Source organism: Macaca nemestrina, chromosome 2 (assembly GCF_043159975.1).
Source record: "Macaca nemestrina isolate mMacNem1 chromosome 2, mMacNem.hap1, whole genome shotgun sequence".
Taxonomy (NCBI): domain Eukaryota; kingdom Metazoa; phylum Chordata; class Mammalia; order Primates; family Cercopithecidae; genus Macaca; species Macaca nemestrina.
Window position 1 is genome coordinate 53,363,484 of NC_092126.1, and position 22,391 is coordinate 53,385,874.

At 46.0% G+C, this 22,391-nt stretch overlaps 1 protein-coding gene across 1 annotated transcript; it reads right to left on the minus strand.

Annotated features, from left to right (window-relative positions):
* Positions 1-106: 106 nt before the first annotated feature.
* On the minus strand, positions 107-21,590 carry LOC105463691 (siah E3 ubiquitin protein ligase 2). The gene is made up of 2 exons (XM_011710905.3): positions 20,853-21,590; positions 107-1,683 (listed from the first exon to the last, which is right to left on the minus strand). The coding sequence occupies exons 1-2, from the start codon at positions 21,267-21,269 to the stop codon at positions 1,126-1,128; spliced, it is 975 nt and encodes a 324-aa protein (XP_011709207.1). The 5' UTR covers positions 21,270-21,590; the 3' UTR covers positions 107-1,125.
* Between the last annotated feature and the right edge of the window lie 801 nt (positions 21,591-22,391).

Consider the following 22,391-nt stretch of genomic DNA (forward strand, 5'->3'; position numbering starts at 1 on the left):
CAGTGAAAGTTCCAACCCCAGATGTAGTGATGAAGGTTCACTGCACTTGCACACAGTAGATGCTCAATAAATACCCGTTATTCAATTAGGGAAATGAAGCACAACATCCATTTTTGGAAAATATTTATTAAAAAACTAGTGAATGTGGCAGAAAAACAAAACCAACACACAGCTTTAAATAGCAAGCATATGACACACCGGTTATAAAGCTTTTCCAACTCTACTGACCTCGTCTTTCACACCAGCTACTGTCGACGAGGGCTTCCGAGGGAAGCCATGTGTAAACGGGTCATCTGTACTAGTGGTGAGCAAAACTAATTACATGAGAACTATCAATGGCCATATGACTTTCTTTCCTAGGCAATCCACCCAAAACATAGGTGAGTGACCAAATCTCAGGCGTGTGTTCATGTGGATCTATAGTTCTACTAGTTTTAATTTGAGGGTTGGGGGAGGTTAGGGGATGAAACAGTAGAAAGACAAACAGTATCGGCAGAGGGCAACCTTAAAGCACCTTTAAAATCTGGACCCTTTCCCACAATTTAACCCAGTAATTCTCAAACATTACTGCTGAAAAGAATCACCTGATGAGACTGTTAAATTGGCAGGCTCCCTAAATCTGCAATTTTAAGATAAGCACTCCGGGTGATTCAGTGTCTATTAGCCAGCCATCCTATTTGAGAAACACTGTTTAAAATGCATTAAAACAATTCCTACATCCCACAAACAAAAGTAAAGGAATCTGCTGACAGTCACTGTGCTTTTGTCAATGTCAAGGGACCAATACGCGAAGGCAGGCAGGAAGGGGCCTCCCATTCCTGACACACTGATCTATAGAAGCCCTGTGCAACAGCCTGTCAAGTGTTGTTTAGGGAGTAAATACAATTTAATAAGAGTTGTTTTAGATCACAGAACAGCCTCCAAATTACCAACAGGCCAACCCCATTCATCCCAGGTTAATGAACTTTGTTGGGTTGAAGCCAGATGGGAAACTGCTGTTCAAACAAAACACGGGTAATTGTGGGTCCTGACTTGTGAAGACATATGGAATAAAACATCTATAAAAACCCTTATTAAACATAGAGCACTATGCCCAAATAATTTTGATGGTTTACGAAAGTCACATCATGGACAACATGTAGAAATAGTCACATTGATTCCAAGGTTCCCATTATCTGCAAAAAGATGTGCTATGGCTGTGTCGAAAACAAGGCAGTCGCTGTTCATGATGGCCGCAGCCACACCGTCATGAATCGACCGGGGTGTGGCCTCCCAGGTCAATCTCCGCCGGTTCCCATTCAACTCCAGTCTATAGGCAAAGTTCTCAGCTTGCTTGCGGGTGCCAATGAGCAGGACGATGGCAAAAAACTGCTGGTGGCCTTCGTACTTCTCTTGTTTCTCCAGCACCAGCATGAAGTGATGGCCAAAACATGACTGCATCATCACCCAGTCGACAGCCCCTGGCAAGTTAATGTCTGTAGCTAGAAAGACGATGTCTTCTCCTTGGAGGGTGGTAATGCTCTTGTGGGCATGCATGAGATGGGACATCACAGCTTCCAGGGACCCCTGCCACTTGCAGGAGGCACCAGGACAAGGGCAGGAGTAGGGACGGTATTCACAGATGTCTTCATGTTCTGGTTTCTCCGTATGGTGCAGGGTCAGGGAACAGCCCGTGGTGGCATACTGCAGAGAAAGAAATGCATTGAGCCATTGGGCCTTCTCAAAACTTCTATTGCTTCAACCCTCTCTGAGTACTTAACTACTCCCTTTTCCTGGCCTTAAACTGGTCTTAACTACTTTTGCTCAAAACAAGTGAAATATTCAAGACTAAAAGTCTCAGCCTCTGCTCATCATCAATGCTGTCATGCATAAAATCAAGGGTCTTTTCCTGAACCAGAAATATGCTGTTTTCCATGCCCCCTGTTCTGCTGTCAAAAGGATAAGAACTAAAGTTCTCTTACTATGCACATCTCAAAATTGTTGAGTAAGCCCTGTAAAATCTGGTCTTCCTCATATTTTCGGTGAAGCTGTTTTTTAAAGAATTCAATTGCTTGGGGGTAGGGATGGGGTTGGGCAAGGATTATTATATTATCCCCAGATTAGTTTTTACATACAGACAATATGAACAACAGTATAATTCTATTGTCCCCCTCCACTGCTTCCTGGCTCAAACTGGTGACTGGCAGGCAGGCCGTGGGGAAGGCTGCCCTTTGGTTCCTTGCTCTTTGCTGCTGGCATGACCAGGCTAGGGCAGCGGAGGCCTGGAGGCCCCTTCATACTGCTAGAAATATTACCCCACTGTATCCTTTTGATCTTCCCTCTGGGGGGCTTTGCCCATATTTTTTGGGTGGAAGGAAATCACATTCAAGAGCTACTTAACTAACTCATAAGACTGCCAGTCAGTCTGGTTCTGGCCAGTGGAGGTTAAAATGAGAAGGGCCTAACCCTCCTCTCAAAGCTCGCTAACCCCAACACTTCCTGCGATTCAAGAGCACATCACTTCATGGCCAGGTATGTCAGGTCCTCACAACAGGCCCGGGAGGAAGCAGAACTAGACGAGTTTGTTGACATGATCGGTCTGCCCCTCAGACACTGCCTTAATAGGGTAGGAGAACAAAATCTTTTTCTCCCTTGCACTTGGGATGACATTCCTAGTGGACAAATCATACCTGCCGTGGCAAAAGACCACACCAAGAGGAACTGAACTTCTGCTCCTGACTCTCACAGGATGACAGTGTTAATTCCTAGATACCAGATGGAGAATCAGCCCACAGGTAGACACCTGCCCTGAGTACTAAGCTGTGGTTCTGTAAAGAATTAAGAAACCTGAATCACCTTTTCGGGTGAAACTAGGTGTCAGCCTTATACCCCTGGAGCACAGAATGGCAGGGGACTGTCTGGCTTACCACACTTGGATTCCCTGCTCCACCGAGACATGAAGGCACCAAATAAGGGCAGGGCCAGGTCATTTTTCTAAGATGCTATGTCCAGTTGCTAAAAAAAAAAAAAAAAAAAAAAAACCTACCACTGCTGTTTTTGCTTTTCTCTATTCTCTACCCTGCTTTATGGAATAATCCCCCTTTTAAACTTGAAGTCGGTCAAATTCCAACCTTTATAGATGAATTTATCACTAGCAACAAGCAGATAGTATGCACTATGTGCCTTCTCCATGCAAGACGCTAAGTTACAGTCACTCAGAGGATTCCGAAGCAAAGACGACAGTCTCCACTCTCAGGGGGATTAGTCTCCCCTAATCGGAAAGGAGAGTGGCTTAAAGAAAGAAATGCAGCTCATCCTCCAACCCTCACTTCCCCATACCTAAGCGGATTATGATATTCAACAGAAATTGGCAGAAATGTTTCACTGTTACTTCCTTTGCCCATAGGAATTGTTTGTTCATCTTTTAAAACTCTGAACTAATTTTTAAAGCCTGGGTGTAAAAAAACTCACTCAGGAGAAACAAATTCATGCGTATTTATACTTTGTGTTCCTTACTTTATAAGGCCTGAAAAACAAATCCCTATTAACTGTGTTTTAAATCTAGGGTGTGGCTAGGAATACAGAGCCTCCTAATGTTCTTTTGTGAGTGATGGGTGAGACATTTTTGTCCAGAGTTTAAAAAAAATAAAACACACACACACACACACACACAGTAAAAATAGCAAGAACTAGCCCAGAGCCTGGCAGATTCTCGAAACAAGCTCTCAATATCTGAAGAGGTTTCAAAACGAACTGTTCCCCATAGCCACCCAGGTATAATCCCAGGAATGAGATGAACTTTGGCCAATGGCACCCAGAAAGGTACCACCTGCACCTCTGCCCAAAGCCCCAAACCACTCCTCATTCATGACGAACTCAACATTTACAGCAAATATTTATCATCTGGCAGTCATTTTATAACTTTCCCCACTCGAGTAGGAGTATTTATACTCTGAATTATTTGGTTTGCCTTACAAGTCACATATTCAACACTTCTTTTCACCCAGATATACAGAACAGGGAACCTCCCCAAACTGCACATATAGAAAAGGCATTACTTTGCATTTGTGTGGACAACGATCTCATGTTTTTTCATAAGGATCTTGCTACATCCTCTATTAACTTAAATAAATAGTTTTAAAGCCTTAGGTGCTTACTCTGCTTTTACTAAACAAGCAGAAATTTCATGGCATTCTATTCCTTCTCTTTCCATCATGGGTAAGGTTCATGTCTTCATAACCACTGGTGCCACTTTTATGATGACTAAAGTCTAAACTTTAACCCTCTACACACACACACACACACACACACACACACACACACACATTTCATACTTCAAGCAGTCTTGGCATTGTTCTGGAATGGCATGCAGAGCACCATGGGTGCTCTGCCACTTTCATCAGGGGCTCTCATCCAGGGATCCGAGGGAGGGGCTTTAGGGCTTTGTGAATTCCCCAAGACTGTATGTAAAACTGTCTAGGTGCTTCTGAGCAGCAAAGCCAAGCCTCACTGGCCCCTGGCCTTGGGCTTGTGTTTTCTTTTTTCTCTTCTTTTTTTTCTGTGAGACAGAGTCTTGCTCTGTCACCCAGCTGGAGCGCAGTGGCACGATATCGGCTCACTGCAAACTCTGCCTCCCGTGTTCATGCCATTCTCCTGCCTCAGCCTCCCAAGTAGCTGGGACTACAGGCACCCACCACCACACCTGGCTAATTTTTGTATATTTAGTAGAGACAGGGTTTCACCATGTTAGCCAGGATGGTCTCGATCTCCTAACCTTGTGATCCACCCGCCTTGGCCTTCCAAAGTGCTGGGATTACAGGCTTGAGCCACCGCGTCTGGTCTGGGCTTGTGTTTTCTTGAAGAGCTCCAAGGGTTTCTAAGGGTTTCCAGGGCTGAGAACCTCTATCCTAGAGCACACAGAAGGAATCAGCTGTGGATCCTGCCCTTGTGGTGTTTCCAGTTGAGAAAGACCATATAATAAATTTAACAACTGCATAAAGGAAGACCAGGAGGGCAACAGGTGATTTCAAGGTGGGACAGGGTGAGGAGGACAGGGTAAGGAAAGCTTTACTGTAGACAAGTGGATTGTGGTTGGAGTTGTTCCATCTGGTTCTAGCACAGGGTGAGTGGAGGAAACAGAGGGGATAAAACCTAAAGGAGGCCAGGTGCGGTGGCTCACACCTCTAATCCCAGCACTTGGGGAGGCTGAGGCAGGTGGATCACTTGAGGTCAGGAGTTCAAGACTAGCCTTGACAATATGGTGAAACCCTGTCGCTACCAAAAAATAGCGGGTGTGGTGGCATGCACCTGTAATCCCAGCTACTTGGAAGGCTGAGGCAGGAGAATAACTTGAACCCAGGAGGCGGAGGTTGCAGTGAGCTGAGATCGTGTCACTGCATTGCAGCCTGGGCGACAGAGTGAGACTCCGTCTCAAAAAACAACCAACCTACCTAAAGGAGAAGGCAGGTCAGGGACTTTCCTGACAATGGAGTTTATTTGGAGTTTCTCTACAGTGATGCTATTGACATTCTGGACCTGATAATTCGTTGTTGTGGGGGCTGTGCCGTGCACCGTAGATGCCAATAGTAACCACCCCCTGCCCCTCAGTTGTGACAACCAAAAATGTCTCCAGGTCTCCAGGCATGGCCAGACGTCTCCTAGGGGGCAAAATGGCCCCAGTTGAGAACCACTAACTCTGATGAGAACCACTCATTCCAATTCTCAAGAATGACAAAACCTGGCTTCCAGGCAGCCACAATCACAGTTGCAAGGAGGGGCCCCATGCCAGCAGGTCCAGTGGGTCACTGCCCCACCCAATGAGCACTACCAGGGCAACTCAGGAATGCCAGCCCTGCCACACAACCAGAACATGATCGCTAGCAAAGCATGGAGTTAGACCAGGGAGCCCGTTCTGCCCATTTTACCCACTAGAAGCTGGATGCTCCCAGGGCGTGGCTGACTGGTCAGGGCCCTGTGGTCATCTGTGGCTTCACAAGGGGCAGAACCCTGCATTCCCAGGCTGCCCCTCCAAGGTTCTTTCACTGCACACAACAGCTCAGGAGTCAAAGAATCAATATTTTGAGAAAACTAAACAAATAACTTACGTCTGCCTTCAGCCCTGGCCCCCAACCCAACACACATAAAACCCAGAGTCCACAGATACACTGCTTTTGGAAGCAGGTTCTAATATTAACTTCTTTGGTTTGCAAGGAGAGAAAAACAGACCTGAAAGTGCCACTCCCTGAGGAATAAGGCAGCAGCATCTCACAAAGCAGTGACTAGCCATTAGGCCCTCCCAGCCTTCTCTGGGATCTGGCAAGAAAGTCCTGAGGTTTCACTTCACACTCTAGCTAGGGCTTGCTCCACAACATGTGAAAAGGTCAAGGACTTGTGCGTTTGGGCTGGGGAGGGCTTTCCTTTAGACATCTGGTTCTTAGCTGTACCCTCTTGTTACTGAGAGAAGGCTCTTGGGCTGGTTTGCAGAGGGCTGCCTGTGTCTCCTGGGACAAGCCCACAGCTATAAATGAGATTTCTCCTTAGGGAAATATGTGCTCATTTTCCCCAGGGAGAATTAGTTTTAAGTAAACCTCTCTAAAGAAAACACACACACACACATCCCCCCTGAAAACTAAAGAAGAAAATAGGGAGATAGGACCGGGCGTGATGGCTCACTTCTGTAATCCTAGCACTTTGGGAGGCCGAGTTGGGTGGATCACCTGAGATCAGGGGTTCTAGACCAGCCTGGCCAACATGGTGAAACCCTGTCTCTACCGAAAATACAAAAAAAAAAAAAAAAAAAAAAAAAAATTAGCCGGGTGTGGTGGTGGGCACATGTAGTCCCAGCTACTCAGGAGGCTGAAGCAGGAGAATCACTTGAACCTGGGAGGCAGAGGTTGCAGGGAGCCAAGGTTGTGCCATTGCACTCCAGCCTGGGCAACAAGAGCAAAATGCCATCTCGGAAGGAAAAAAAAAAAAAAAAAACAAAAAGAGGTAGATGATGGCCCAGCAGAATGAGAAACAAAGAGATGTTGAAATCCCATTTCTGACTTCTCTTTAGAAACTTTTCATGTTGCAGTGACTCAAAAGTCTTGTGCAAATGTGTTCTGCCATTGAGATGCAATGTGTAATTCGGACCCTCATTTTTAGGTCTTTGCAGAAAGCAGCAAATAGTTCCCATTCTTTTCCTGGGTGTGGGTTTTGAAGGTTGTATTTAAGTTGGAATTTAGGCAGGGTTTTTCCCTTTTCAGCAGAGAAACCCCTTCATACACAAATATACACAAAAAGATATGTCTGCACACAGTCAAACACAACACACCTGTTATTTACCTAATGAACACAGTCACATTATGTTTACTTATGAAATGAGTATACAAGCAAAATAAGCCTTCTTAGCCCTGGTGCTAGTGAAGGTCATGGATGCTGTGATTGGTTTAGAACAAGTCACTTAACCTATTTAATTAAATCTGATTCCATGCAATTCAAGAATGATTTACTGAACCCAACAATCAACAATCTACTCAATGGGAGGAGCATGTGCTCCACAGCAGAAGCATGTCTGTGAGGTAACCACACTGCTTAAACCGGCTTACCTCCTAGGAAACAGCTGAAATTATTAGCAAAATACCTGCCAGCACCTCAAATGAGAATGTCTCAAGAAGAACCACAATCGACATTTTGTTGTTGATGCTCATCAACTTTGGAATTAAATCTAAGAAATGACCTTGTCTTGGAGTGAACAAAAGCAAATGGCACTTTCTTTCAACCTAAATAAGTTGTAATGATCACAGAATGCACACTGACGGCTAAGTGCAATGCATAACCCTAGAATGAGAAACCAAAATTCCTATAAAGGACATTACTGGGGCAAAAGCTGTAATTTGAATATGGACTGTGGATTAGATAACAGGATCTGCTGTGTGTCAAATTTCCTGATTTTGATAACTGTGCTATGATTATATCAGAAAATGATTTTAGATGAAACACAATGAGGTATTTAGGGGTAAAGGGATAAGATGGCTGCAATTTACATTCAAATGGTTAAAAAATATGTATGAGCTGAGACAGCACAAACGATAAAGCAACTGGAGCAAAAAGGAAATAACAGGTGAATCTGGATAGAGGCTGTAAGGGAATTTTTTTATGCTATTATTACAACTGCTGTGTAAGTTTGAAATCATATCAAAATAAAAACATGGCCAGGCAAAGTGGTTCAAGCCTGTAATTCCAGCACTCTGGGAGGCCAAGATGAAGGAATTGCTTGAGCCCAGGAGTTCAAGACTAGCCCGGGCAACATAGGAAGACCCCTGTCTCTATAAAAATGAAAAAAAAAAAAAAATAGCCAGGCCTCGTGGTGCACACATGTAGTCCCAGCTACTTGGAGGGCAAATGTGAGAGGATTGCTTGAGCCTGGGATGTCAAGGCGCAGTGAGCCATGATTGCACCACTGCCCTCCAGCCTGGGTAACAGAATGACAGACACCCTGTCTCAAAAATACATACATGAAAACATACTAAAGAATCCAGGGACTGAGTGAGCATATTTATCCTTTATGGGATAGAAATGGTTTATGCAGAATTGGTTGAATGAATTTTTATCATAATAGTGTTTATTTTAAAAGAATATATACCTTTAGCTACATAACTACATGTAAATGCAACTGAAGTTGGTAGTTTTCCTTTTACTAGAGGCTCTTTGAGACTGTAGTGAACCAATACAATTTTGCAATGAGAAACGAATTGTCATGATAACCGACACTTCTTCAGCCCCTATAGAAGACAATGCATTCTCCATTGTCTTCTGATCCTTCTAAAGGTTTGCGGGTCCCTGACAAGTCTGTGGCCTTGGCATGTAGTTTCATTATTCACCACCCTCAGTGGTCCAAGGTAAACTCCACTTTGTTCTAGAACCATTTGAAAGATGAACTCCAGGAATAAAATTTACCCAAGTGCCCTTTTTCTTTTGGGAGGGGAACCTGGAAGTGGGAAGAAGAGATATATGAGCTCAACTGGAAGGATGAATTTCTGACAGTATAATTTATTACATATGATTAGCAGATAATTAGGACTTGTGCAAATGGGAGTTCGCAGCTAAACCTAGTATAGATCCACATCATGGTAAAAGTTACATTTTAACCATCAAACTTTTAAAAGGACAGCTAGCAACTCAAGCTAGCTGTTTTGTGATTTAAGACGTTTACCTGCTCCACAAAGACCACTGAATGATCACAGGTTATTTTCCAGTTAATTTATGGGTCCACTAATTTTGCTTATTGGTTTATTGATTCATTGCCTGCTTCTTGCCCACCTAGTATTTGTTGATAAATGAATACATGTTACATGTATCTGCCGAAGATGGAATGTTTTCCACCATGTTAATTTTACTTTAATTAGAAGTTTTACTGTGGGACTTAGAATTTTGAAAAAATTCAATAGATTTTGAGATCATGTAAGAAGAAATGTTTGTTTTAGATTTCAGGCACTATGGTTTTGTCACTTTTGATGAACGTGTTTCACATATTTTATTTACATAACTCTTTGGAGTGAGAAGGTTTTTAAATTTTTTTTGTTGAAATGACAGGGTCTCACTTTGTTAGCCAGGGTTAGTCATGAATTCCTGACGTCAAGCAATCCTCCCACCTCAGTCTCCCAAAATGCTGGGATTATAGCTGTGAGCCACGATGCCTGGCAGTGAGAAGGTTTATAGCCCTTCTGAGATCTTACCTAGACTGGAAAACATCAGCACCACTGACCTTTTGATGACTGTATGTTCCTCTTGCTTAAAATATGTTAACAACAATGGTAGAATAGCTGTGATTGGAACTCAAGTACCCAGAGTCCTGTGTGACCTGGAGCCTACCAAGTCACCTATGAGTGGGTCTATAAAACTGTCTATGACTTACTCCTTGACTATTCTTAACAGTGGAAGAGTTGTGCACTCTTCAAGTTAATCATGTTAAGGCTTGGGAAAGAGGAGAAAGTGAAATCTGTTCTTGTGACTTATTTATAATACTCAACCTGCATCTGTCTAGCATCCTTCGTCTAAGAATCTCAGCGTATTTTCACTTAACTCAAATGGTAAATTCCTGAACTCTGCTGTGAGGCAGTGTGAAGAGATAATCAGGCCTGGCACGGTGGCTCATGCCTGTAATCCTAGCACTTTGGGAAGCTGAGGCAGGCGGGTTGCCTGAGCTCAGGAGTTCGAGACCAACCTGGGCAACATGGTGAAACCCCATCTCTACTACCATACAAAAGAAACTAGCCAGGAGTGGCAGCATGTGCCTCTAGTCAGGAGGCTGAGGCAGGAGAGTTGCTTGAACCCGGGAGGCAGAGGTTGCAGTGAGCTGAGATAAAATAAAAATGGCCGGACACGGTGGCTCATGCCTGTAATCCCAGCACTTTGGGAGGCCGAGGTGGACGGATCACGAGGTCAGGAGATCGAGACCATCCTGGCTAACACAGTGAAACCCCGTCTCTACTAAAAATACAAAAAGAAATTAGCCGGGCGCGGTGGCGGGTGCCTGTAGTCCCAGCTACTCAGGAGGCTGAGGCAGGAGAATGGCGTGAACCTGGGAGGCGGAGCTTGCAGTGAGCCGAGATCGCGCCACTGCACTCCAGCCTGGGTGACAGAGTGAGAGCGAGACTCCATCTCAAAAAAAAAAAAAAGATAGATAATCATCAACCAATAGTGTAGTAACGATTTTACAGACCGTGACATGAGAAGACACTGTTACTCAGCACTAGAACTGTCAAGTCAAACAGTGTCACCAAACAGTGGTGAGAGTAAGGAAATACTGTTAACTTTACTAAATTTCTTCTGGGGAAGGCAATTCTAATTAAAATCTTGAGCCCAAAAATCTGTCCTTTTTGCCTAAGAGAAACTCATCAAACCACCTTTTAGCGTGTTACTAAGAAGCGTCTCGGGAAGACTTTGGCATAATTTTTTTTTCTTTCTTTTTAATAAAAGACAGGGTCCTGCTGTGTTGCCCAGGCTGATTTCAAACTCCTAGCCTCAAGTGATCCTCCCATGTCAGCCTCTCGAAGTGTTGGGATTACAGGCGTGAGCCACCACAACTGGCCTGGCATAGTTATTTCTGCAGAAATCTGAGAACACCTTGCTATTGAGGGAGGGTGTGTTTAGCCTTACAGAGACTCCCACGGCTGGCAGGGATTTATTTTTAATCTTAGAAACGTTAAACAAAGGTTGACTTTTGACCATGTGTGTTTCTCATCTGTCCATAGCCAGAGTTAGCAGGTAACCACACATTGTCTTGGAGAACCAGTTTTGTGAGGTCCCTTCAAAGTGCATGTTCAAGCAAACAAAGCACCTAAAAGAACCAAGTTAAAGGCTCTATGCCATGTGACCAGTACTGCACCCACCCTTTCAGTATGCCCTCACTCTTCCATGCCAGGTGCCCACCTGCACAACCACGTAACTGCCCTGACAGTTCTTCAAACAGCTCTATTCCCCTCAGCAGTCTTGATTTCTCAATGAAAGAAATTGAATTCCCCAAAAGACTTAAGTAGTAGGGTTGTAAAATTATCAAATTGGCCAGGCACAGTGGCTCACACCTGTAATCTCAGCATTTTGGGTAGCTGAGGCAGGTGGATAACCTGAGGTGAGGAGTTCGAGAACAGCCTGGCCAACACAGTGAAATCTGTCTCTACTAAAAATACAAAAATTATCTGGGCATGGTGGCACGAGCCTGAAGTCTCAGCTACTCAGGAGGCTGAGGCACGACAATCACTGGAACCCGGGCGGCAGAGGTTGCAGTGAGCCAAGATCACACCACTGCATTCCAGCCTGGGCGAAAGAGTGAGACTCCATCTCAATATTAAAAAAAAAAAAACAAATTATCAAATAAAAATATAAGATGTCTCTCAGGCAATATTTGGAACATACTTATTACTCCTCTCTGGCCCCACAAGTTATTTGTTGTTTATCTGAAATTCAAATTTAACTGGGCATTCTGTATTTACCTGGCAACCCTAATAAGAGGGCCCTCTGGTACCACTGCCATCCCTGCAAAAGCCACTACTTAGGTCTAGAAGGGAAAGAGGGATCACTATTCCTCAGAAGGGTAGAGTGGGCACAGAAAAGGCAAGAGGTTGTAGTGAAAAAGACACTGTATATGCAATTAGTCCAGACTGGAGTTTCTGTCCCCAAACTTAAAAACTGCATGAACATGGGTGCCTAGCTCGGGTCACCTATAAGGAAGGCAAGCAATGTCCTTCACAAGCAACTCTACTGGCCTCCCACACAGCCTCCTTATGAGCTTCCATCCCTTATTTCTTCATGGGCAAACCGCTGCACATCCTTCAACATGCTGCTGGTGCCACCACAGCAACAAGGTCTTAGACTCCTTTAGGCTCCTACTACTTCAGAAGGGCTCTGCCCTATTGGCACATCTGTCTCCACCACTAGACTTAGAGTTTCAGAAAGACGAGAGGGGTGAGCAGAGGCAAGAACTGGCTAGGCAGATGGGTTGTGGGAAGGAGAGGGCCTGGAACTGCAGGAGATTCCAAGGCAAGAGTGAGTATGATGTGGTGGACAGGTCAGCATTGGCCAACTCTGGCCTGACACTGCACCAGGGAGAAAAAGCAGGCTGTGGCATTAAGAAAACCAAAAGGTAACATCCAGTGCCGGTGCTGCTGGGAAGAAATGGACATTCAACTGTAAACCATTCTAAGGCTATCAAAAAGCTTCGATTTCTCAGACTGGGTGTGGTGGCTCATGCCTGTAATCCCGCCACTTCAGGAGGCTGAGGCCGAATCACTTGAGCTCAGGTGTTCAAGACCAGCCTGGCCAACATGGTGAAATCCTGTTCCTACAAAAAATACAAAAATTAGCCAAGCATGATGGTGTGTGCCCGTAATCCCAGCTACTCAAGAGGCTGAGGTGTGAGGATCCCCTGAGTCCAGGAGGTTGAGGCTGCAGTGAGCTGTGATTATACCACTGCACTCCAGCTTGGATGACAGAACTAGACCCTGTCTCAAAAAAAACAAACAAAAACAAAAACAAAAAACACTTAGATTTCTGCATATACCCTTGGGCTCTACCATCCAACTTCAAGGAGTTTATCTTTAGGAAATAACTATTTTTTTGTGTACGAAGATTTGGTTATAGCAATGCTTTAAAAAAAAAATCTCAGTAAGAAAACAGAATTTAAATGACCACAAATAGGAACCTGATTAAATAATTCTGGTACTGTTATAGAACTGCAATATGTGGCCATTAAATATGATCCTAAAGAATATTTATCACTGTAGAAAAGCAGTCACGATGTACTAGATGAAGAAGCAGATTATGAAACAGTATGGACAATAGGATTCCCCACCTGTATTGTTCCATTCTCAAATTGCTATAAAGAAAAGGAGTTGGGATTTGGACCAGGCCAGAGTAGGGGCTGCCCTCAAAACTGCCAGAGTAAGAGGGATCCTGGGGGTAAAAGGGACCCAAAGATACTATCTTTGTTGATTCAAAATTTTAAAGCAGTGCATAGGCCAGCACATTAACAAAAGAATATTTTTCTTTTCTTTTTTTTTCTTGTTGAGACAGGGTCTCACTCTGACACCCAGTCTGGAGGGTACTGGCAAGATCTTAGCTCACTGCAGCCTCGACCTTCTGGGCTCAAGCGATCCTCCCACCTCAGCCCTCTGAGTAGCTGGGAGTATAGACACAAGCCACCATGCCTGGCTAATTTTTGTATTTACTTATTTATTATTTTTTTGAAATGGAGTTTCACTCTTGTTGCCCAGGCTGGAGGGCAAAGGTACGATCTCGGCTCACCACAACCTTTGCCTCCCAGGTTCAAGTGATTCTCCTGCCTCAGCCTCCCAAGTAGCTGGGATTACGGACATGCGCCACCATGCCGGGCTAATTTTTAATTTTTAGTAGAGACGGGGTTTCTCCATGTTAGTCAGGCTGGTCTCGAACTCTCAATCTCAGGTGATCTGCCCACCTCAGCCTCCCAAAGTGCTGGGATTACAGGTGTGAGCCACGGTGCCTGGCACAATTTTTGTATTTTTAGTAGAGATGAGGTTTCACCATGGTGGTCAGGCTGGTCTCAAACTCCTGACCTCATGATCTGCCCTCCTCGGCCTCCCAAAATGCTGGGATTACAGGCACAAGCCACCACACCTGACCAGGAATATTTTTCATCCATCTCTGTATCACCTGTGGGCAAAAACTGCGAAGAGAATAACCCTTTTATCCCATAGATGCTACACAGTCTAAAAATTATTACATAAAATCTTTATCAAACTGGAAATGAGGTAAACAACAGTTTTGCAATCTAGGACAAAGTTGATGAAATTCATAGACCATTTCAGTATCCTTCATGGGCCGTAAAAGGATACCCCAAAGCTTAAAATAAAGATACATTTGATCAGGAAGACTTTCTTATTTTCCTTTTCAGGATGTCCAGAGCAAAGCACATTCAAATATCCTGTGTATGATCATGTCCTGAAAAACTCGCCAGCAACACACAGTGGCTCCAAATGCTGGCACAGGTACACAGTTTAGCAAATGCATATCTGCTACATGCCCCTTTCAAGGAGGGAGGACCTTATGGGTTTGAATAAGAACGGCCACGTCTCACAAATTTTGTCAGAAGCAAAATCTGATGCTTAAGACAATTTACAGTGAGGCCTTACTATATTCATGTATACAGTACTTTTTAATGGGGCTTCAAAAAACAGATCTACCACAGAACGGGACAGTCTAATCCAATCTTGGGCTGGTATTTTATAGGCCAGACCTGCTGTAACTTTTGGTAAGCCTCTGTTCTGGTTATACCAAGGCTCAACTTTCACTGATAACTATTTACTCCAGTTCCAGGTCGTGGTGACCTGTGAAAAATCTTTGGCCAATTATGTGTGGAATCACCATTAAGCTTTAGTCCTGCCATATAGTATTCTAATGCTTCTGCTTTATACAAAAAGTAAAATACAACAAAAGGTGTATTATCGATTTTGTTCTTTAAAATCTTGAGCCCCAGAGCTAATGTATGTGGACTCTGGTCCTTGCCAGTTCACTCTGTGCTTTCATGGGCCAACCTTGCCCATGTCAGGCAGTAGTGAGGACTTCAGGGAGAACTTCCAAAGTAAACAGTTTTGTCTTAGGAGATTTTTGGGGGTTAGGAATAAATTTTTGAAAGCATTTTTGGCTACTCGGCTTGTGCTTCCTGCTTCCAGGTGATCCCCCATTGCAACCTTCCAACCACCCTAATACCCCCCATATTCCATTCCATATGGTGAAGCAAAAGCCCTCAACAGCACTTCTAATCTGATTTCTGAACACCCACTAGCTCGGCATTATCTCCATTCTTTCTAATGGATGAACAAACACGATCAGGGAAGTATATGACTAGACCAAAGTCACACAAAGCCAGGACGAGAACCCACGTCTTCTGTTTCCTGGCTCATGTTCTTTTTTTTTTTTTTTGAGACAGAGTCTCGATCTGTCGCCCAGGCTGGAGTGCAGTGGCGCGATCTCAGCTCACTGCAAGCTCCGCCTCCCGGGCCGACGCCATTCTCCTGCCTCAGCCTCCCGAGTAGCTGGGACCACAGGCGCCCGCCTCCGCGCCCGGCTAATTTTTTGTATTTTTAGTAGAGACGGGGTTTCACCGTTTTAGCCAGGATGGTCTCGATCTCCTGACCTTGTGATCCACCCGCCTCAGCCTCCCAAAGTGCTGGGATTACAGACGTGAGCCACTGCGCCCGGCCTATATTTTAAAATTTTAGGGTAAGAAAGAACCTTGGGATAATCATTTAGTCCAATCCCTTCTCTTAAAGACCCTCAGGTGCAAAAAAGAAGCTGACCTGTATAGAGTCAAACATCTAGTCACAAGGCCATCATCTGAGGTTTCCCGGTGGCCAGCAAATAATATTCTCTTGGCAAAATAAAAATGAAAAGAAAACAAGCTACAAAATTACCAACAGTTAGGGTCTAACAGAGTTCAAAAGTTCATGTACGGCAAGAGTTAAATGAGAACTTCCAGGCTCAAGGAATGCTTCTAGAAGAGAATCAGATCAGAGGCTGCATGCTGGCAGCTGGAATTTGGCCTGGAGATATGATTGGCTTGGTCTGCAAGCAGTGGCTATACATGTGAAGTCAGCCAATGCTAGAAAAAAAAAATCGAATCGAGATATTTAACATAAAAAAAAAAAAATCCAGGCTGGGCACAGTGGCTCACACTTGTAATCCCAGCACTTTGGGAGGCTGAGATGGGAGGATCGCTTGAGCTCAGGAGTTCAAGACCAGCCTGGGCAACATAGTGAGATGACATCTCTGAAAGGAAAAAAAAAAAAAAAATCCAGATTTCTGGCTTTTCTTGAAAAAATCTAAAGGTCTGATATGCCTGCACCCATATCCCCACCCTCACCAATCAGCCAGAGCTGAGTAAAGGCTGCCTCTTGGGAGGTGGCACCTGTTCTCTGGCTCTCCACTATCTCCACTGCTCCTCCAGGTCTCCCTGACCCGAGGCCATGCATGCGTCAAATGCTTCTCTCCTCTGCATTACGTGGCCCTGCTCCCATTTAGAAAGTTTGTCTCCACTGAACTAGATGAGGCCAAGGGCTTTTAAACTTTCAACTGTTTTGTCTAACCTTACTTGGTTTTATGTTATTTTTTATTTTTTTAAGGAACACAGATATTGTCACAATTCAACCACAAAGAAGACTTGTCTGGCTGAGGCTTTCAAATTCAATAATTATTTGGAGACATGCTACTAAAAACTTTCAGAGAGGACAAAGAAAGGGTATTATCACAGTGTAAGAAGGCTGGAGTGGATTAGCATTGCTCACAGTTGTGGACAGAAATACTTGTCTGATAGCAAAATGCACAGTTGGATGGTAAAGGAGACTATGTTGTTCACATGAATGTGTCAACCTTCACTTCTCCCCCTAACCCACACACTGAAGGGGTGAGTTTAAGTCTGGGCACAGGATGTCAAAAGTTCTCAGGCATGGAAAAAGCCACAGAATGGATTAAAAAAGACCCCAAGTGGAAGAAAGCCATACACAATTAGACATTCCATTTTTTTTTTTTTTTTGAGATGGAGTCTTGCTCTGTCACCCAGGCTGGAATGCAGTGGCACAATCTCAGCTCACTGCAACCTCCACCTCCCGGGTTCAAGCAATTCTCCTGCCTCAGCCTTCCAAGTAGCCGGGATTACAGGTGCCTGCCACCACGCTCAGCTAATTTTTATTTTATTTTTTTAAATGAGACCGAGTTTCACTCTTGTTGCCCAGGCTGGAGTGCAATGGCGTGATCTCGGCTTACTGCAACCTCTGCCTCCCGGGTTCAAGTGATTCTCCTGCCTCAGCCTCCTGAGTAACTGACATTACAGGCATGCGCCACCATGCCCAGCTAACTTTTTTGTACTTTTAGTAGAAACCGGGTTTCTTCATGTTGGTCAGGCTGGTCTCAAACTCCTGACCTCAGGTGATCTGCCCGCCTCAGCCTCCCAAAGTGCTGGGATTACAGGTGTGAGCCACTGAGCCTGGCCCTAATTTTTGTATTTTTAGTAGAGACAGGGTTTCACTATGTTGTCCAGGCTGGTCTCGAACTCCTGACCTCAGGTGATCTGCTCACCTCTGCCTCCCAAAGTGCTGGGATTACAGGCATGAGCCACCACACCCAAAGATCTGAGCTAATAATGCACCTGGCTCCCCATATCAAAGGTGCTGGCAACACTCTAGCCTTTAATTAATTACCCTACACCTAAGTAGGATAGTTATTTGGCAATACATCCATTTTTTGGCCAACTGAAGCAGTCCAGAGCTGTGATGATATCCCACAAAATACTAGGTTTGTAGGTTTCCCCTACCCCCCATCTTCCTACCCTACATGGCCTACAAAATTCCTGCCAATGAATTTCATAGTGAGTATGTATGTTGTCATTTTGGGATGGTCCCATAAGAGGCCCATCTGGTGAACTCATCCAACCAGATGGTTTTGTTACTGGTGTCAACCTTGAGTTATGATTCAGAATCTTGAGTATATACTCAGATTCGAAATCCCTAAGCAGTAAGGTGTAGGACAAAACATCTGTGCCTTTGAGATGCAGGTGCTTGGACTGGTCCTCTTACTAGCTGTGTGATTTGACAAGTCACTTCACATTTAACCACTCTGTAGGCATGAGTTTCCTCATCTGGAAAAAAAAAAAAAAGGCAAACTAGTAAAAGCTGACCCCTGTGAAGTAGCTGGCAGATAGAGGGCATCCAATAACATTCCAGATAGCTTCCCTTCTTTTCATGGAATGCTAGAAGCTACAGGTCCTCAGAAGTCCAGCGGACTCATCTCTCATTTATATAGATGAGAAAATCAAGGCCCTGGGAGGTGGTCTTTCAGGCAAACAGTGGCAATGCCAGGCACCTCTTGAGATGTGGACTCTGTTACTTTATTCAACGTTGGGTTTTTTCACATGAGCCAGCCCATGAGAGATTCTGAGAGCAGGTGGGCACAGTGAAAAGGCAGTGCCATAATTTCTAGGAGCCTCCAACTGTAGGCCGAAGGGCTAGGTAAACAGACCTACCTTGTTTTAAGTTTGATACAGGCCTTACGACTACTCCCTGTTGTTTCTCATCCTCTACAGCACATCTTGGTTGGTCGCTGGGCCTATGTATACATTCAAGTTTGGTTCGTCCAGACTAACTGGCTGAGCTGCCCTGCCAATAGTTTGGATTATTGATCAACCAAAGGTGAGGCATGCACACTCCGGCTTTATGTAACTCACACACATGCACACACAAAAGCATCCCCAAGATCACATTCTAAGCTTGGTTCCTGGTCTTTAGGGGAATAGTTGGCCCTTTTAAATTTCAGCTTGCAAAGTAATGGCTTTGCCCAACTGCATTCTTATGGAATAGAGACTCAGAAAATCACTGACATGTACAGAAAGGCTGAGAACCCCCGATTCCCAGAACTACTCTTCAAGGTTGATTTCACTAGCCTGTTTCACGTTAGGAAAGAACATATGCTTTCATAGGAACCAGAGTTCTAGATCCTGAAAGTGAAACTTCATGCTCCATATAGCATAACTGTTTCCTTCCCTTTCTCTTGGGAACAACACAATTCTAAGGTTACATTTTAAAAACAAATTATGGATTACTGACTAATATCAAATGCTCATTTGTGAACTAAAACTCACCTAAAAGCCATTTCTTTTGTTAGCCACTGCGGGTTTAAGGGAAAGTAAAGGGGTGAGAAAATGGCTCCCCAGAAATCCTGTGGGGCATCCCCCACCCCTGCAATATATCTCAAACATCAAATAGCCACTCTATGTTAACTACCACCAAACCTTTGTCTCCTTTTTCACAACCCTAAGACAACTATGCAAATACTTCATCTAAATTTTGAGAAACTGGGCTGAGTGAATTAGTAAGCATTATATGAGGAGGGGTTAAAAGCAATTTATTAAGGTTGCCTGAAACACCCTAGTCCAAACACTGATTCAAACTCTTATTTAAATATGCTATTTTAAACCTCATTTGCAGCAGGGCAGCAGACCAAATTAAAGCACTCATTTTACTGACCTGAGTCCCACGCCTGAATTCTCTGGTGGATTATTTTTAATTTAAAAATGAGCTCTTGTCCTATAAAATAAGCAGCACCAAGGAGAAATACAAGACAGCCTAAAGGGCCCAAGAGGCAGAGCAAGTTACTTTTACAAAAAAACTGGAAAGTATTAATGACAATATTTCCACTTCTAATTTCAGAAAATGAACTTTACAGTATAGTTCTAGGTCATAATGAAGTAATGTAGACAAGTATGTCTGTGAAACTGCTCCTGAAGGTAAACAAATGTTACAATATGACCACACAATGCAATACTATACAGTCATTTAAAATACAGTGAAGTCGACTAGGTTTCAGGCATAGAGAAATATGTATGATAATATGAATTTAAAAACAGCAAGTTGCAGATGCCATTTTTGGAGAAAAACTTACATCTCTGTGTGGGTATTAAAAAACCTCCCTGACATACACTGACATCTATGATTCTATATTTAGCTGCGAGGGTGTATGTATATATAGTTTAAAAAGATACACACTAAACCTAACAATGGTGGGAAAGGAGGGGAGAGGTCTTGGTCTTTCATTTTACTTATTGTCTTGGCTTGCATTTTTCGCAAGGGCATTGAAAACTTTTTACATTAAATAAAAAATGAACTGATGAGCTTTAAACAACTGTAACAACAGCTCTTGAGTGCCCTTGTTAATTTCTTGATTGACTGTTTTCACCCCACATAGTACAAAAACGCAGCCACAACTCCTCAGTCCTTCCCAGTCCTTGGAAGGCTAGGAGAGAAAAAGGCGTGGCTTGCAGGGTTTTCTTCTAGCTAGAAGAAAACAGGCTGTAGGCGCCCTTTTTTTAGCTACACTCCCGAGAGCTCCCACGTGTCAGGGGTGCGCAGACTGTAGGCGCGGGGTGCAGGACTCCAGTATCAATTCAGCCAAGCCGAGCGCTGGACAAGGGTGCGTTTAGCTCGCCCGTTTCTTCCCTCCTCAGTCCCCACATAGTCAGTTTCTCGGTCCAAGTTTTACTGGTGCGGCCCAGCCCTATCGAGCGTACCCGAATACATGTCTGCAGAGGACGCGGGCATTGGGCCGGGTGAGCTACGATGTTCTGACGACCAGCGAATGCCAATTAATCTGTTAACTGTCAATTAACCATTACTCGGTAAATGTCAACCCAGAACTACTCCCAAAGTGGGTTTGAGGGAGGGTAGACGAAATGTAAACATTTTTTCTTTTCTTTTTTTTTTTTAAATGAGAGATGCCGCCCGCCTTTCCGGGCCTGCCAGTGAGCTGGAGGATACCGGAGTCCCTGAGGTCACCGGCGGAGATACGCGGGCTGTCCCTGGGCTTACCTTACAGGGAAACAGGACTGCCGAGGCCACCTTCTCCATAGCCAGGTTCCTGATGCTGGGCGTCAGGGCGCCCCTGCACGTCGGGCAGCAGCTCAACTTCTGGCGGCATTGGTTACACACCAGGTGCCCGGCCTGGCACTGCAGGATAGGAGGCAGGACATAGTCAAAGCAGACCGGACACTCGAAGAGCGAGGTCAGCTCGTGGTGCTGCGGGGACACCGGGCCGGCCCCGCCGCCGCCGCCGGGGCCCGAGATCACCGCCGCCGCGGCGGGCACCGCGGACGAGCCGGGGCCCGCAGCCGAGATGGTGGCGGCGGCCGGGGGCGCAGCCGGGGACGGAGTGTGCTGGGGCTGCGGCGGCGGCTGCTTGCTGCAGGGTTTATTAGCGCTGGGGCCGGTGGAGGACGGGCGGCTCATCGCGCTCCGAACCAACCATGGAACTGCGGGCGCCTGCCTGCCGCGGGGCCGCCCGGGTCAAGGCGGTGCGCGCCCCGCGGGCAGCGAGCTCCGAGGCAACGCCACGGCGCCCAGCCCAGGTCTGGGCGGCAGAGACGCTCGGCCCCCGGCAGGCGGAGGGCTGGACCGCGCTGATGCACTCCGCAGCCCCCGGCGTTCCGAGCACGCCTCCGCGTCGGACCCCGCGCGATGCCCTCCTCCCAGCGGCGTCCGGGCCCCGAACCCAGCGGTGCGCAAGGAGCCCCGGCCCACCCGCTTCTGGAGCGGCCGCTGACGCAAGCCCCGGGGGCGCGCGCGGACGTGACGCCTGGACACGTGTGCGGCCGCCCAGGCGCGCGGGGACTGGCAGAGCCACCCTGCGCCGGGGCGCTGGCTCCGCCCGGCTCCAGCTGGCAGCGCAGGGGGCCGCCTAGCGCCGGCGCTTCCTGCTCGGGCTGCGGGCCGGGCCTGCGCCAGTGAGCATGCCTGGCTCGCCGCAGCCCCGCGGGGTTGTCTTTTCCGGGTTGGCGAGGGAGGCCACTCTCGGGGAAGGCGTCGCCGAAGTCCTCTGGCCACACCCCGGGGTGCCTGGCCGACGCGTCCCTCAGCTCAAACGAGAAGGGCAACTTCAGGCTGGGCGGGGGCGTGGACGGTGGGTGGGACAGTACGCTGCCGGGCAGGGGCGGGGCGCCGGCGCCCCTGCACTGGTCGGAAAAAACCGAGAGGTTTGTCTTCTCAGGGTTGAGTCACCAGCGTGCAGGCGAGGAGGGCGACGCGGCCAACCGAGTTCTGTGTTCGGAGTCAGGACGGGAAGCATTGGGTGGGAGCAGGGCGAGGGGCCGAGTTGGGTCTGCAGCGGGCACAGGACCTAGTTTTGTACAGTTAACGGTGGGGTTGAGTAAAGAAGGGGGGCGGTGGGGAGGAGGTAAGCCCCCTTTATTCCTTTCCCAGCGGACCAGGAGGAAGCTTCGTTGAATTAAGCGCCCCTGGCTTGTATAGCAGGCCGAGGAGGGAGCTCATGGACAGCGTTGGCTAAGAGTTCGAGATCATCTAGGAATGCCAGAAACGTGGGTTGGGTCGTGAGGTCTCTGAAGACAGTAGGTG

Coding starts and splice junctions, on each gene's coding strand:
- LOC105463691 (XM_011710905.3), bottom strand. CDS start 21,269: ATGAGCCGCCCGTCCTCCACCGGCCCCAGCGCTAATAAACCCTGCAGC. Junction 1,684..20,852: donor CAGTCCTGTTTCCCTGTAAG/GTAAGCCCAGGG, acceptor CTTTCTCTGCAG/TATGCCACCACGGGCTGTTC.